Here is a 14,726-nt window from a genome sequence, read left to right as displayed (position 1 = left end):
AGAGAATCCGGGGAGGGGTCAGTGCAGAAATGAGAGGAGGAGATAAGGGGTGAAAACTGACATTTGTGGAAAAGGGGAAACTGGGAGCAGAATAAAGCAAATGCAAGGAGCAGGGGGAAGAGAGGAGTCGTTGGAGCTCACTAAGGACTTCAATAACTCAGGGAACTGAGGATGGAAATGTGGTAGAGGAAACCCTGTCAGCCCAGGTGTTGTAGGCCTTTGGAGTGTTTCTTTCTAGTGCTATTATTACAGACCAGCAATAAACCATCAGCTTTGGCAAACTGGGGGTTGTGTCCCACGTCCTGTGGCTCCCTCCCTGCTGCTGCTGACAGTCCCTCTGTCCCCAGCACGTGTTCTGTGAGGAGTGCCTGTGCCTGTGGTTCGACCGGGAGAAGACGTGTCCCCTGTGCCGCTCGGTCACCGTGGAGACCCTGCGCTGCTGGAAGGACGGCACCACCTCTGCCCACTTCCAGGTGTACTGACAGCAGGACAGCTCACCAGGGCACAGAGCAGGAACAGCTGGAAAACCCCAGGATCCTGTGCCCCTGTTTAGTCGCCTGTGGTTTTGTTTCAATCTTTCTTCCAGCTCTGAGCCAACAGAACAATTGTGACTGGCCAGAAACTTTACCTTCAAAGGCAGGGAAGGTGTGGGTTGTGTTATGGCAAACTCCAGGACGTTTCTGGAGCTTACATGGTTATAAAGTGTTTGGGATGTTTCCTATTTGCCTGTCCTTTTAGTATGGACAAACACTGCGTGTCCAGGGCAGGGGAGCTGTGACTGCACGTGCTGAACAAAGCTGTGCTCTGGCTGAGGAGCTTCACTTTACCTGGCCCTGCATTCCCTGAATCCATAACTTTACAGAATTACACAGCACCTCTGAGAACTCTTCCCAAGCAGTGCTTCAGAACCTCATGTCCAAAGTTTCAGTTGGAGAACTGTCATTTCCCAGCTGTTTTTCCAATTGATTCCACAAATGGCACATGCTGTCACCTTAAGAAAATCACAGGGAACTTGGGAAGGACCACACCAGTGAAGCTGGAAATGACACTTCCTTTCCCTGGGAATGTTTTTCTTCTTTAATTTTCATGATGAGACTCCTGATTTCCCAGTCTCTGGGGAGAGCAGCGGAAGGTTAAACTCAAGGTGGGTTTGTCTGCGTGGAAATCCAGCTCCTGACCAAGAGCATTTCACAAACTTAGGGTCTCTGCCCTGTGCTCCTCAGCCAGGACCTGCCTGGGTTCTCCAGGGAAAACCAGAACCTTGAGCTTCAGCAGGAGCTCCTGGAGGAGGGAGGTCCCTGACGGGAATTAACCCCACCCCTGTGGCCGAGGTCTCTGCTGAGGTTCTCCAGCAGCACAAGCCCTCAGAAGGAGCTGCTGTTTGTTCTGGAGCTTTCCTGTCCCCAGACGACCTCTGCTCCCACCCCTTTGGAACAGCAGCATCTTCCCAGCTCATTGCCATGGAAATGGCTCAAGGTGACAGCCCCACCTGAGCCATCAGCGGGAAGAGGTTCCTGGGGGAATGAGGCTGAGTCTGTGCTGGTGGAAACTCCACAGGGGAAGGATTAAAGCAAACGGGAGCTGATGGGAACAGGATTAAGGCTCCACATTTCTTTGGAAATACCAGTTCAGTGTGGCTGAGGAGGAATGGTGAGAGGCAGAGCATGAGCTGGGGAAAATCCAAATCTGGCTTGGGAGGTTCAGGGAAGCAGAGGAGGAGAAGCTTTACTTTCCAAAACAAAGCGATGTCAAATCCTTGTCAAATGCATCCTGTGGAAGTGGAGAACTAAGCCAAGGAATCTCATTGCTCTCTGCAATGGGAATAGCTTCCCTCATCTTTGGGATGGGGGAGAGAGTTCAGAAAGGCAGAAAGCAAGGTTTTCACTGGGCATAAAAATATGATGTGTGATAGCCTGGAATATGCACCAGGAAAAGGGGAAATGAGGATTCCATGGGCAGGGAGCTTCTGAAAGGCTTCAGTGTCACTTTGCAGTGCCAATGAACCAAGGATTTGTGTTCCTGCTTTCAAACTGTTTGAAAAGCTACTTCTCATTCTGAATTTTTTTCCAAAATGCTCCTGGAAAATGTGTTTGGAGAGTGTAGGAAAAGGTCAGTAGGAGCCCAGCTCTACAGAGAGCGTGGGATACACTGCTTCAGAATCAGTGCTTTATTTGGTGATAAGGCAGGAAACCAAAGGGAAAGGTTGGGTTTGCATTCTTAAAGTTTTGGGGTTTTTTGGGAGGATGGTCCTACCTTCTCCTGGAACATGACACTTGGACCAGAAAATATCCCAGGGGAACTTCCATTCCAGTAACAGCTGCTGGGAGCCTGTTGATTTCCATGGGAAAGCAGGGAAGGCTGGGGAAGGAAGTTCCTCTGAGAGAGGAAATAAAACCCGGAGCCTTTTTTTGCCATTGAACAGTTATTTTTCTTTTTTTTTAATAAATTCCTTATAAATATGTACAAAGAGTCTCAGCATATGAAATTCCTTTTACAAAAGAGAGAAGCCCCATCCAGCCAGGACCAGGAGCCTCCTGGAGCTCCAGGAACTCCAAGCACAGGCCCTGCCCTTGCTTTGGTGAGGGGGAAACCTGCACAGTGACCCTGCTGGAGTTAATCCCAGTGGTACTGGATCAGCAAAATGCCAGGAACTGGGCATTCCCTGCCTGCCATTCCCTTAGCAACGCCCCGGGAGAGACTGGGGAATTCGCAGTGGCCTCAGGACTAACGAGGACAGACGGGGAGGGTTTTGTGATAAGCTGTGGTGAATGACTGGAAAAGGGGTGCTGTAAAAACCCAGGGAATTAAATCCCACTGCAGCTGGGTTTGCTCTGCTTGGTGCCACCTCTAACTACTGATGGAGTAACTAATAAAGGTGTAACTAATAAAGGTGTAACTAATACAGGTGTAACTAATAAAGGTGTAAGTAATAATGGCCATTTAATCCTCAGATGCTTTCAGTGAATATTTATCAAGCTCGAGAGTCACTCCCTGTAAATATTAAAAACCTTGGGAAATTCAAGCACTCCAGTAATTTCCACGGGGTGGACACTGAAGTCACATCAAAATTCACTCCTGTACTCAAATATTGTCAGGGAAAAATATTCACCTGTTTGTATTCTGTGGTGTAGAAACCCAAGGCAGGAGCAGCAGGTGAGGATCCCTCCCCTCCTCTCAGACTGCCTGGGCCTAAGGGAGCCCAATTCCCATGGTATTTACAGTTCCCTCAGCCCCTGGATCTGGAATTGGCATGGCCAGAGTCTCCTCACTGGTTGTGATGAGATGGAAAGTTCAGCTCACACACAGCAAAGTTACACAAGAATGAGGCTGAGTTTGATGCCTGGATTGAAAATCAAATTTGCTGGGAGCAAACTGGCTCCAAGGAAAGTTGTGAACCTGCTGGGGAGCTGGGATACAGCCAGGAGGGCTGGACAGGGACAACAGTGTGTGTCCAGGGTTTGATGTGGAGCCTCAAGTTCTGTTCTATACATCCCAGGCTCCTGTTGAGATCAGGGACAGATGCTGTGTAGGAGAATTGAGTATTAAGGCAGATGTGCTATCCTGTCCTCATCAGGGCCATTTTCACAGGGCAGTGCAGTTTTCCAGCTGGGAAGTGCCTCATTCCATGCTGTCTGTGGACAGACACTGCACCAGTTTAACCAGTTCAGTATGTGATGAATTTCAATAGCAGGAACTGCTTCTGCTCACGCTGAGGGTTTAAAACCTTTATAACTTCACTGTGATATGGAAACAAAAACTCACAAATCAGATGAAATTGAGTCAAGGAGTGTTTGGGATTTAAGGGAACTGCTTTAGCGATGGGCTTGGCTCAAAGAGGAATTCCTGCCTCCCTGCTCTGAAGCAGGAGCGGGATGGGATTCTCACCCCTCCCCAGTGGCAGCTCCCTGGTTTGCGTGATTTGCTGGATGTTTGCCTTGGGTGCTGCCCCTCCTGGGCACACCGGGGTGTGTGGCAGGAGGCCTGGTCCCATTCCACGCTTCTTTACCTGTGGAAAATAATTCTAAGGGGGAAGAGGGAGGAATGTGGAGCTCATGGGCCAAACCCTGCCCTGGTGTAACCCAGGAGTCGCTGGTGCAGCCCAGAGTTCACCTGGCCAAAGGAGCTGTGTGAGCAGGTGGCAGGGGAGCTGATCAGCAGCCCACACCAGGCTGCTTTTACCTTGGAATATGGAATTCCAGGTTGTGCTGGGAGCTGTCTCGGCAGAGAACTGCTTTAAAGATTCATGAAGACTTCCCTGCCAGCTGTGCTGTGCGCAGACCATGAGCTCATAACTGCGCTCTCCTCGCTGCTGAAACCTGAGAGGGCTCTGTTTTCCCGTCTGGAGAGCACTCCCCAGCCTTCCCAGCTGACCAAACCCAGGGATTGCTTGGCTGCTGTGAGAAAACAAAAGGGCCAGAGGGGAACTGTGCCGGTTTCCTGCCCACAGGACGGAACAGGGAATTTCCAGGGAGTTCACAGCACCCTTCCCTTTCCATGCAAACACCAACCAGGGGCAAAGCAGATCTTGTAGAAAGGATAAAACCACCCCTTGTCAAAAATGGAGGCGTTCAAGGATAGCAATTACACCACAAAATGTAAGGCTTTGACAAATCCGTACCCTCGAGTAAGGAATTCCAGTTCTGTACAGGGAATTCTGGCTACAAAACAACTTCACCCTCGGCTCATGCGAAACATCCGGTTTGGAACTACAGAAGTGAAGAAAACCAGGAACAAAGCAGGATTTGGGGTACCAGACCTGCTCTGGTTTCCACGTGGGAAGCACCACAGATGTTCCAAGCTGGGCAGGACAAGTCTTTAACATTTTTTGCTGACTGTTTGGAGCCCCTGAGGAGAGCAATCCCCTGGGAGCTCTGAGGTTTAGGAATTTTTACAGACAAGCCTGTCCACGGAGGGTTGGGACTGAGGGAGGTCAGCCAATCCCTGCACTGGGGCTGATCACAGATTTGAGGGCTCTCCCGAGGTGGGGCCTCAATGGCAAGGACAGAACTTCCTTTCCTTTTCCTTGGCTGTGCTGTTCCAAGAGAATTGAAACACTGGGAGCAGCCCCCAACAGCCAGGACAGCAGGAGAGCCAAGGGCAGTGCCAGCTGTGTGCACAGGGCAAATGGAATAATGCCTATTCCAGGTGAGAAGTTTATTACATTCAGAGCTGATAGAGGTGAGGAATCTGTGGCAGAGCCTCTGAGGGATGTGACCCAGCCCCGGGCCTGTCCCAGGCCTGGGGAGGATGTGCAGGGCAGAGCTGCAGGGGGTGTCCCCTAGAGCCAAGTGTCACATCCATGGTTCCTGTTCAAGTGGGACTTGTGCGGTTCCATACACACAATTTCACTCCCACACTCCAGGGATTTCCAGAAACTGGTTTTTTTAAGGCTCTGCCCGGCACTGGCAGCACTGCTGGGATCAGCTGAGGCTCCTCCTTTTGTTAGAAGAATTTGTCCTTGTTTCTGTAGGAGACTGAGCTGGGATGGGGTTCAGGATGCTGAGGATTACTGAGCATCAGGCCAAACATGGCAGGAAAATGTTTCACTGGTCCCTGTGGCTCTGAGACCATCCCAGGGGTATGGACAGACAAACTACACGGAGCTACACCACCCCTCCCAACACTGCACATCACCTACGGCAGGGCAAGGTTCTTCCCTAGGAACAATCTGCTCTTCCAGCAGAGCCCTTGCTGCTGTTTGGGAATGGACTCGGATCAGTAACACCCAGGAAAATGTGTGCAGGGGCTCCAAACACTGCGGTGAATATTTGATAAAGGGAGAATTTAGCTTTCAGATTGCTTAGAAACATTTCTTCTGCAGCACTGGCAAATGCAGGGTCTGACTGGACACAGCGGCCACTCGGCTTCTTCCTGGGCTGGGCTCGGGGGGGGGGGGGGGAAGTATTTTTAAAAGACAAGGAGCCAAATTTCCTTTAGAAATCGGGTTCTGACATTCCTTTATGCCTTTGAAAATGCCCTCCCTGCCATGGCAGGGTCGATTTTCTGTTGCAAATATCTGAAGGTAGGAAAAATGTTTCTAAAAAACTGTGCACAGTCACTGCTGTATGTGGAAGGTACCCGAAATCTGACAGGTAGTTTTGGCTGCAAGGAAAAAAGTGCTCAGTACTAGACTGAAAAAAGCCCTTTGACTTCTAAGGCCAAGTTCTCCTGTTATCCCCTGCTCTAGTGATCAGTCTGGATAAGAGTTCTCTTCCCTGGTTCACAGGATTTGGGACTGAATAAATCACCATGCAGGAGAATTCCCAGCTCTGGAGCTGTAGGAAGTGCTGCTCTAGCAGACTTTGATGTGCACACTGCAGTGGAAAGGGCTCTGTGTCCTTTCCACCTCAGTGCCTGCTGCTTCCCAAGCTCCACACTGTCAAAATAAAAAGAAAACTGCTCCAAAGAAAAGGAGTTTTATAAAGTTCTGGGGTAGATTATTTGTTTTGTCTTAGTTTCTGCAGAGATTGAAAGAAAGAAAAAAAATAGCACCTTCTCAACAAGTCTTATTTTTTGCTATCTTGTGTATAAATATCAATAACCAAAATAGATCTTTCCTTGTCCCACGTTTCAGAACATCCTCTTGGGGAAACTGTAGCACCACAGAGAGGCAGTTTAGCCCCAGACAAATATTAAATGTAGCACCAGAGAAACTAAAGTCATAGGAAAGCTGCTCTCCCCTGGTGCCAGAGCATGAATATTTACACACACAAACTGCTGTCCGAGCTGCTCCGCACCCGCTCCCCGCCATGCCTGGGCCATGCCCTCGCTGCAGCACGTTTGGAATTCTCAGGATTACTAATCTGGGTGTAGAGATTCCTCCTCATCCTGCTGCATAAATGGGGCAGCAGGGCAGTGGGTGGTGTCCAGCAGGGCCAGCAGCAGTGCCAAGGCTCGGCCTGCAGGAGCAGGGCTGCTCACAGCAGCGATCTACAGGGAATGTCGCTTACGCTCTCGACAAGGCATGCACGCGTCCACGTCTGCATACACAGGGTTACATTCTTCTATATATAAGCAGGTTTTGTGTCTCTGGTTTGCTGCTGGGCCCTTGAACAGCTCCTTCCGGGCAAATCCTCCTTCTCATGTCGCCCAAAGCACTTCCAGCATCTCCCACTTCTTTCTTTCTCTCCACTCTTCACAGCTGCTGCTCAGGCTCTGGATTCCCTGGAGGAAAAGGGGAAACAATTTTCTCCAAGGGCACAGGGTTTGCTCCAGCCTAAGAAAGCAAAAGAATGGGGTTGGGTGTTAATTATGTTGATGCACTGGGTACAATAAAAGCTTCTTTTAAATTTATGCTTGAACCCTCCTACTAAATTTGCAGACAAGAAGAGGTGTGGAATTTATGGGGAGGATGCTTTGTGGCTCAGACAGGAGATGATGCCTTTGGCCCTGGGTACTGCAGATTTCTGGGAGTTCTCCTCCTTGCAAGGCTCCTTTTGGCTGCTCCATCTTCATTTACATCACGTTAACAAAAATGTGAACTTTTAGGGAAGCCATTAAATTTGTTCCAGGTAGGCAGTGGGGTGCATGGAGTATCACAGGAGACTGGAAGAACTCACTCATTCCTGGCTCTGCCACTGATTAGGTTTGTGGCCTTGGGCAAACCACTGCTTTCAGTTCTGCTGGAAAATGAGGGCACTAATAACTTCTTTGCCTCACAGGTGGGCTGCGAGCCTTAATTAATAAAGTGCTCAGAGAAAGGCACCCATCTAGGTGCAAATTAGCAGAAGAGGTGCCCAAGGGGCATCTGCTACGAAATTCCCATTTCCCAGCATTTAGCCCCCAGTTTGTTGACAGCAGCCCTTGCTGGGGCAGATCCCATGGATGTCTCATTGGCAGGCTGGGACAATGAGTGATCCTATAAAACCCTGCACAGAGAAATCTCCACTGGCTGCTGGGATGAGGTGACTTCACCGGCTGGGAGAGGGGAGGGGGAGCCGCTGACGGTGCAACTGCAGCAGCCATGAAGGCACAGCGTAATCAGGGCTGGCAAACAGCTCTGGGGCAGATCCTGAGCTGCCTTACTCCGGAATCCCTTCCCTTCCTGCTGTTCTGGTCATGCCAGCGGGAAGGTGGCAGGAGGCAGCCTTGGAATGAGCTGAACCTCCAGGGAACGAGGTGAATTCTGGTGCTGCCACAGACTCTGAGCAGAATCACAGAGTATCCCAAGTGGGAGTGTGATGATCCACAAGGATCATCAGTCCAACTCCTGACTCCAGGACACCCCAGTAATCCCACCCTGTTGCCCAAATGCAGCCTTGGGGCTGTGACCTTTCCCTGTTCCAGCCACCTGGAATGTCTCTGGTTCCTCGGCAGAAGACTGAACCACGACTGCTTTATCCCAATTCCTGCCAGCTGCACACAGGATGTGGCAATTCCAGCCTCTCCCTCCCTCATTCCTAGCCTTGCTTTCTAGTTTCAAGGAACCTGAAGCAACAGTGGGAATAGCTGGAAGGAGGAAGGCTGGGGTGAATCATCCACAGGTGAAGCACATTTCCAGTCTGGCCGTGATCAAGACTGTCAGCCAGCCCCATCCCAGCGCTGCTGCACCTCCGTGCTCCATCTCCCACATCTCACCTGCCCTCTGGAAGTACCACAGTATCCTAGAGGGGTTTAGCAGAGCTGCTTGGCTTTTTTGGCAGAAGGTAAACAGGAGAGGTGTTTGCTGTGTGAGAAGGGACAAACACAGCTACACAAAACCAGCAGCTGGGCTCAGAGTCACTGCAGAGCTGTCAGGGACAGCCCAGGGCTTGCAATGCGCCCCTGCTCAGCCTCCGGAGCTGCACGCCCGGGACGCAGCCCTTCCTGTATCCCTCACCAGCTTAGGGACAGGCACACAGCACCACGGGTTTCTCCAGACCTGGGAAACACCACGAGAAGAGGATTGGGGCACCTGCACTCCCCACACGATGCCAGAATTCCCCAGAGCAGGGCACAGCCGGGGCTGTGAGTGTGGCATTGTACAAAGCAGGAGGATGTGGCTGCCGCCACTCCAGAGGTGAGATATTTACTCAAGTTACACTGGAATAAAGAGTTCAGGAGTTGATTAAAGGATTTCCTCAGCAGCAAAACCATTTAATCCTTATTTATTATTTCTCCTGTAGCAGCACCTCCAACTGCCAAGCTCTGAACCCTTGTCCTGCTGTGCCACCCATGGCCGGCTACAGATCATCTGTGGTGTCACCGTATTTTACAAACTGTCTCTCTGTGTCACTTAACGTATAGAAAATCTATAAAAACCCGTAAAAGTTGATAAATCCTAGAACATCTTGAACTCCAAGTGATAAATCTGCTCCAGGGCAGGCAAAGAGCTCAGCACAATGTTTATGCATCTCACAAGCCCCATTCTAAGGGCTTAAATGGCTCTTAAGTTTTGCATCAGCCTCGTGCTGGCCTTCTGCAGGAAGGTGAATTTCATGGAAAGAATAAAAGAGAACCCCAGAATCCTGGCCCTGAGCCCATCTCTCAATAAACCAATTTTGAATATCCTAGGCTGTGTTAAAGCCACTTCTGGGTGCATATTGGCTGCATTGCCAGTATCTGACTCATTAATGGAATATACTTTGAGCCAATTCTGATCTCATTTACAGCACCGTAAATCCAGGGCAACCCAATTGACTCCAGTGGAGTTACTCCAAATTTCCCACAATAGGCACTCAGCAGACAGAGCAAAATTTGGTACTTTGGGTCTGAAAAAGGCTGAGGAAAGCCAAACTACATCCCATTTGTCCTGGGGTGGATAGTAAGTTGGAAAGAGAGCCAGCATATCCCTTCTGCAGAGCTGCTGAAAAATTGATTATTTTATGTGTCATTCTTAAAAGGCTGAAACTTTGGGGAAAACTGTCCACAACTATCAACATTTTAATTTACTCATAAAATAAAAGGAATTATGGCTGAGTTCCTATAAAACTGCAGTGTCTATTGGAAACATGGATGGAAGTGATAAGAAAAAATTCATTTCCTTTGAAATTTTTTCATGGGAACTGACATTCCCTTTGGTGATGTACCCCTCTCTGCCTGGGCATTTAGGGAGAGGCAGATTTTGCTCAGATTGTTGCTCTCAACCATTGCACAAATGGAGCAATAAGGTTATGAGACAACAAATCCCTTTGGTTGCTAAACCACCTCAGCCAACCTCGCCACATCCCGGTGCTTTAACACACACAGGCAGCCTTACTTCCCAATTATCTGGAATTCTCCAGCCTTATCCCACAGCTCGCTAAGCTGGCGTTTACCAAAAAAAAACAAGCTGCTTTCCTCATGGATGCTGAGTGGGATGGGCATGAAACGACTCAGGTAGGGGGTCCTGCATCTCATCTCAGCACTTCTCTGACTGATCTTTATTCAGGGAGACGAGGAGGAGAAGCCACCTTTGGGCAGCACCTGCACGAAGCCAGAGCAGAGTTTGAGCTCCCGGCTCCAGCAGCAGCTGGAAAAAGGAGTTCTACTCACGGCTACTGTGTCAGCATGGAACTGCTCCATTTAAAGGGATTACACGGGCCACTCACTTGGCACACGTCCCACTTCTAATAAACTGAATAACAGTTATTGATATATTGAAAGGGAAAAATACATCCAGGGGCTTGCATCGCTGAGGGCACGCTGGAGGCAGGGACAAAACGAGGCACAATCGCTTCCGTCCTCACGCAGCAGCAGCTTAATGAGGGAACAAGGGCTGGGCAAGAGCCCTGTCAAATTCCCAAGCAGCCCCATCCGTGTACACTCACACTTCATTAGCATCTCCGCGGGAGATGGAAGGGGAACTTGGAAGACCAAAAAACAATTAGGAGGGGGTTCAAGAGTACTAGGGAAGAACTGGGAAGAACGGTGTGTCTGGGAGATGTTCGCTGAGAAAGACCAGGGAACCCAGACAGTACAAAAATACATTGGGGATCCAGTCCTCCCACAGAGACTGTCCGGCTTGGCCACGGTCCGTCCACCTGTGGAATGAGCCATTTCTGGGCTGCTGTTTGCTTGTGCAAACTCTGCTGCTTGTTTATCAGGAGAGTTAACGTTGCAGGTTTTCTTTATGCAATTTAACTGTCAGGCTGGGGCGAGGGTGGCGGGGACCTTTGGCTTTTTTGAGCAGGATGCTTGCCACTGGGAAGGGCTGGCTTTTTTCTCATCCAGGAGGATAAACAACAGAGCCTGCCTCTTTGTTTGAGGGACACACACGGGGTGCACGAGGCTGGATGTTTGTCCTGGTGCAGAACCAGCTCTCTGCATCTCCACTGCCTCTGGTCCTTCGTTTGCTCTGCTCTCCTGCACAGCTCAGTGGGACACCTCCAGAAATCTTATCAACCCAGTTTTAATACAGATAATTAACTGCACTGAGACTTTGGACAGAGTGGCTCTGCATGAACCTCGCAGCAAACAGTGGGGGGAATTCCTGGCAACACAGTGGGCATGGAACCAGGCTGGTGGAGCTGGCAGGGACAAGTAGGGTTTGATTTTAATACACTGCCACTCCTGAACTAACAGAGCGCAATACAAGTGACACTGTATGCCAAACTGGCACCTGACAACTATACTTCATGCCCTGGTTGGATGTTTCAAGGTGATGTCAGATTACATATCACAAAACTGCCAGTTGCAAAGCATCCATCCCCAAATCCCAAGCACGGTCCACAGATGCAAGTTGGTCACACGCAGCGGCCCTAATCCTGCTCTCACTGGCATCACCCAGGGCTGTGAGAGCAGGAGAGGTTCCCTGGAGCACAGGATTATTCCCTGAGCTGTGCTGTTGTGTGAAGCCACACGGAGCTGAGGGAACAAGCACCAACCTTCTGCCTCAGAAGCAGTACGTACACTCACGGCATTCTGCCTCTTGAAAAAGCAGGAGGGAAACTCGAGGAATAACCCAAGCTGAAACTGGCCTTTTCCTCTTTTCTCCATTCCTTCTGCAACCACCAGATCACGAGACAAAGGCTGACTCTGCAGGGCACTCATTAACTGTACAAGTTACTCTCCTCTTGCCAGCCCTTCCATGAAATCCCAAGATCACAAGTGTTTAGAGGCTGGGCTTCCCAGCTTGTTGCAGGACAATGTTATTGTCACTGCAGAGTTCTCTGAGGATGGCAGAAAAATGCCTGTTTTGTTCAGAAATACTCTGCTGGGGTAATCAAATACTGTCTTACCTCATCTGCAAGGCTAACCCAGCTTGCTGCACTATCACTGGGGCTCCGAGACTCTGCAGACAGTCAGAAACCTCCACTGGTGGGAGCAAATTACTACTCAGGATGAAAAGATTATTAATGGCCAGAATAACCCAGGAACTGAGGTGTAGATGACATAGTTAATTATTCTGAGCTTGCATTATATTTTCATCTGCAGCTTGGTCACTTGTGCCTTAGAAGCGTGGCAGGAGCGGGACAGGTTGCACACAGGGACAGCCAGGAGAGCGTCACCAGCCTGTTCATCCCCACACCTCGCACCTTTATCCCTGAAACTGCTTCCTATCACACACCGGGAGCTCCCCTTCAGCCTGACATTTGTATTTGTGTCCAAGAGCATCTGGAGGCAGCTCAGCACCTCCTGTCTGTGGCAGCCCTTGAAGCTGCGGGCACGAGGTGCTGCCCATGGAATTCGCCTCGGAGGCGCCCGGGATAAGCTTGGCTTTTCCACAGCCTCTCATCAAAGCCATTTATAAGCAACTGGTGGGCAGAAATTGAAGTGAGGACTCCAGGATCAACAGCAGAAGAGATTGGGGAAAAGAATAGTGTCTGCCCAATAAACCTTCACAAAAATTAAGACTCCAAACAGCTTTGGCCTCGTGGGATTGCCAGGAAGTCTGGGCTGAGTGTGTGCATGGATCACCAGGGCCAGCTAACAGGCTCCCTCTGCCAGCCCTGCTCACCTGCCACCTTCTCTGCTTGGGATGGAGTCCCAGACTGGGCAGGGAGGAAATTCCCTGGCTTGGTAGAAAGGAAAGGACATTTGAGACATTAGATAAGGGAGATCACTGCAGTTCCCCCTTGGATTTCACCTCTGAGCTCAGAGAGGCCAGCAAGCCAGACGGGTGGGTTTGCTTCCAAACACTGGAACCAAACTTGCCACAAACTGATGGGGAGGGAGAGACGTGTTTGCTCTGCTCCTGACCACAGTCCCACACCACTGACACCACCTCTGAGAGCTTTGCTGGACACAGCCCTGCAGGCACCATCCAGTGCCTGCTTTTATAGAAATTGAGACTTTGATTCATCAAAACACCGCAGTTTTGCTCTGGTTTTGTTTCAAAGAAAGCTTTCCAAAGGTGACCAGAGGAACCTCCCGCCAGACACAGCAGTTGTGGCTCAGATGGATGACAACAATGCCCCCCCCCCCAGTGCACAAACACACAGTGCAAACACACAGACCTGCTGGAAAACCTCATTTTTAAACTCTCTGATAACCCTACTTCCCCTCCACACTACCCTATCCAAGCTGGTGGGAAACCAGTGCACAGTGAAAAGTTAGACATGCACTGAAATTGTTCCCTGAACACAGAGAGACACGGGAGGGGGTGTTTATGATGCAATTTAAAGCACCCAAAAGAGGAACCCATGCTCCTTAAGTCTGTGGTGACAAATCCACGACTCGAAGAGCATTCCAGAGCACCCAAAATGCCTGAGGTGACCCCATGTATGCTCAGTATCCCTGAGTGTTCCCAGGGCTGAGGATGCAGAGCTGTCGCCACAAGCCCCGGAGCTGTCACCACGATGACAACAACGAAGGTTACAGGACCAGAAATGCCCTGGTTCCCTGCTGCTCGTTTTTTCAGTGGCTCTGGAGCACAGAACCAGCAGTAACTGGGCTTGGGGGCTTTTCCTGGCCACTGGCTTGGGACCCCCCTCGGGGAGAACCCCCAGCAGTGGGCAAGGCATTATCCAAAACACAGAGCCAATGTCTCAGGCTGCCCCACTGCAAAGTCCAGTGGGGACATTCCACTACCCAGTGACTTTAGTGATGGGTGCCCCACAGCACCCGTGGGTCTAAAGCTCACCAGGGAATGGCAGGACGCAGGGAAAGTTCCTCCACGCAGAAGAGGGCTGGAGGTCTGGGAGGCACGGGTGCGCGGGGCATCCTCCAGCTCCCGGGACCGGCAGCTGGGGCAACACGGACCTGTTCGGATCCTCCCCCCGCGCCGCTGCCGGGCATGCAGCTGAAACTGCCCCACGAGAGCACAAGTGGCGCGGGCGGAGGGAAGCCACAGGCGTGGAAGCCGTGAAAGTTTGGGGAAGGGGAAAGAGGGTTGTTTGGAGAGTCCTGGGGAGAGGGAAAGTGGGGATGGAGGGGATAGGGGGGAGAGGGGAGAGCGACAGGTCGGTGCGACCTGGCACCGGCAGTCCAGGGAGAGGAGGAGAGAGGGAAAGGAGATGAAGAGGGATAGGATAAGGAAGAGGGATGGGTGCGACCCGGCAGCGCCCGTACGAGCAGCCCGTGGCTCGGTGCGCTGCCGCGATCGGCCCCCGCAGCCCGGCGCGGCGCGGGTACCGCGGACAGCGCGCTCCGCCGGGCCGGACCGAGCCGAGCCCCCCGCGCCCGCTGCCGCCGCCCGTGCCGACCCCCCGCCGCACCGAGCCGAGCCCCGTCGGCCGTCCCGTCCCGCGCCCACCTGTTGCGCGTCCCGCCTGCTCCCCGCTCCGTCCAGCGCCCCTCTCCCTAGAGGCTCCTCCTGCGGATCAGCCAGGCCAGCGCGGCCGCGGGCGTGAGCGCGCAGAGCAGCCCCGCCACGGCGGCCAGGCGGC

The 14,726-nt window shown here is 51.4% G+C and overlaps 1 protein-coding gene and 1 long non-coding RNA gene across 2 annotated transcripts in view; one reads left to right on the top strand and one right to left on the bottom strand.

Annotated features, from left to right (window-relative positions):
• RNFT2 (ring finger protein, transmembrane 2) overlaps positions 1-2,902 on the top strand; it is a 25,998-nt gene extending 23,096 nt beyond the window's left edge. Inside the window, exon 11 of the mRNA XM_032128132.1 lies at positions 348-2,902. Within this exon, the coding sequence (XP_031984023.1) occupies positions 348-482 (135 nt within the window). The 3' untranslated portion in view covers positions 483-2,902. The remainder of the gene's footprint in view (positions 1-347) is intronic.
• LOC116453077 lies at positions 2,056-14,726 on the bottom strand. Its single transcript, XR_004243670.1, has 2 exons — positions 14,594-14,726; positions 2,056-7,216 (listed from the first exon to the last, which is right to left on the bottom strand). It is a non-coding gene; the product is annotated as an uncharacterized LOC116453077 (long non-coding RNA).

The sequence above is a fragment of the Corvus moneduloides genome, chromosome 18 (assembly GCF_009650955.1).
Source record: "Corvus moneduloides isolate bCorMon1 chromosome 18, bCorMon1.pri, whole genome shotgun sequence".
NCBI lineage: Eukaryota > Metazoa > Chordata > Aves > Passeriformes > Corvidae > Corvus > Corvus moneduloides.
The sequence above is the reverse complement of the archived record's forward strand: the minus strand, read 5'-3'. Positions and strand labels throughout refer to the sequence as shown.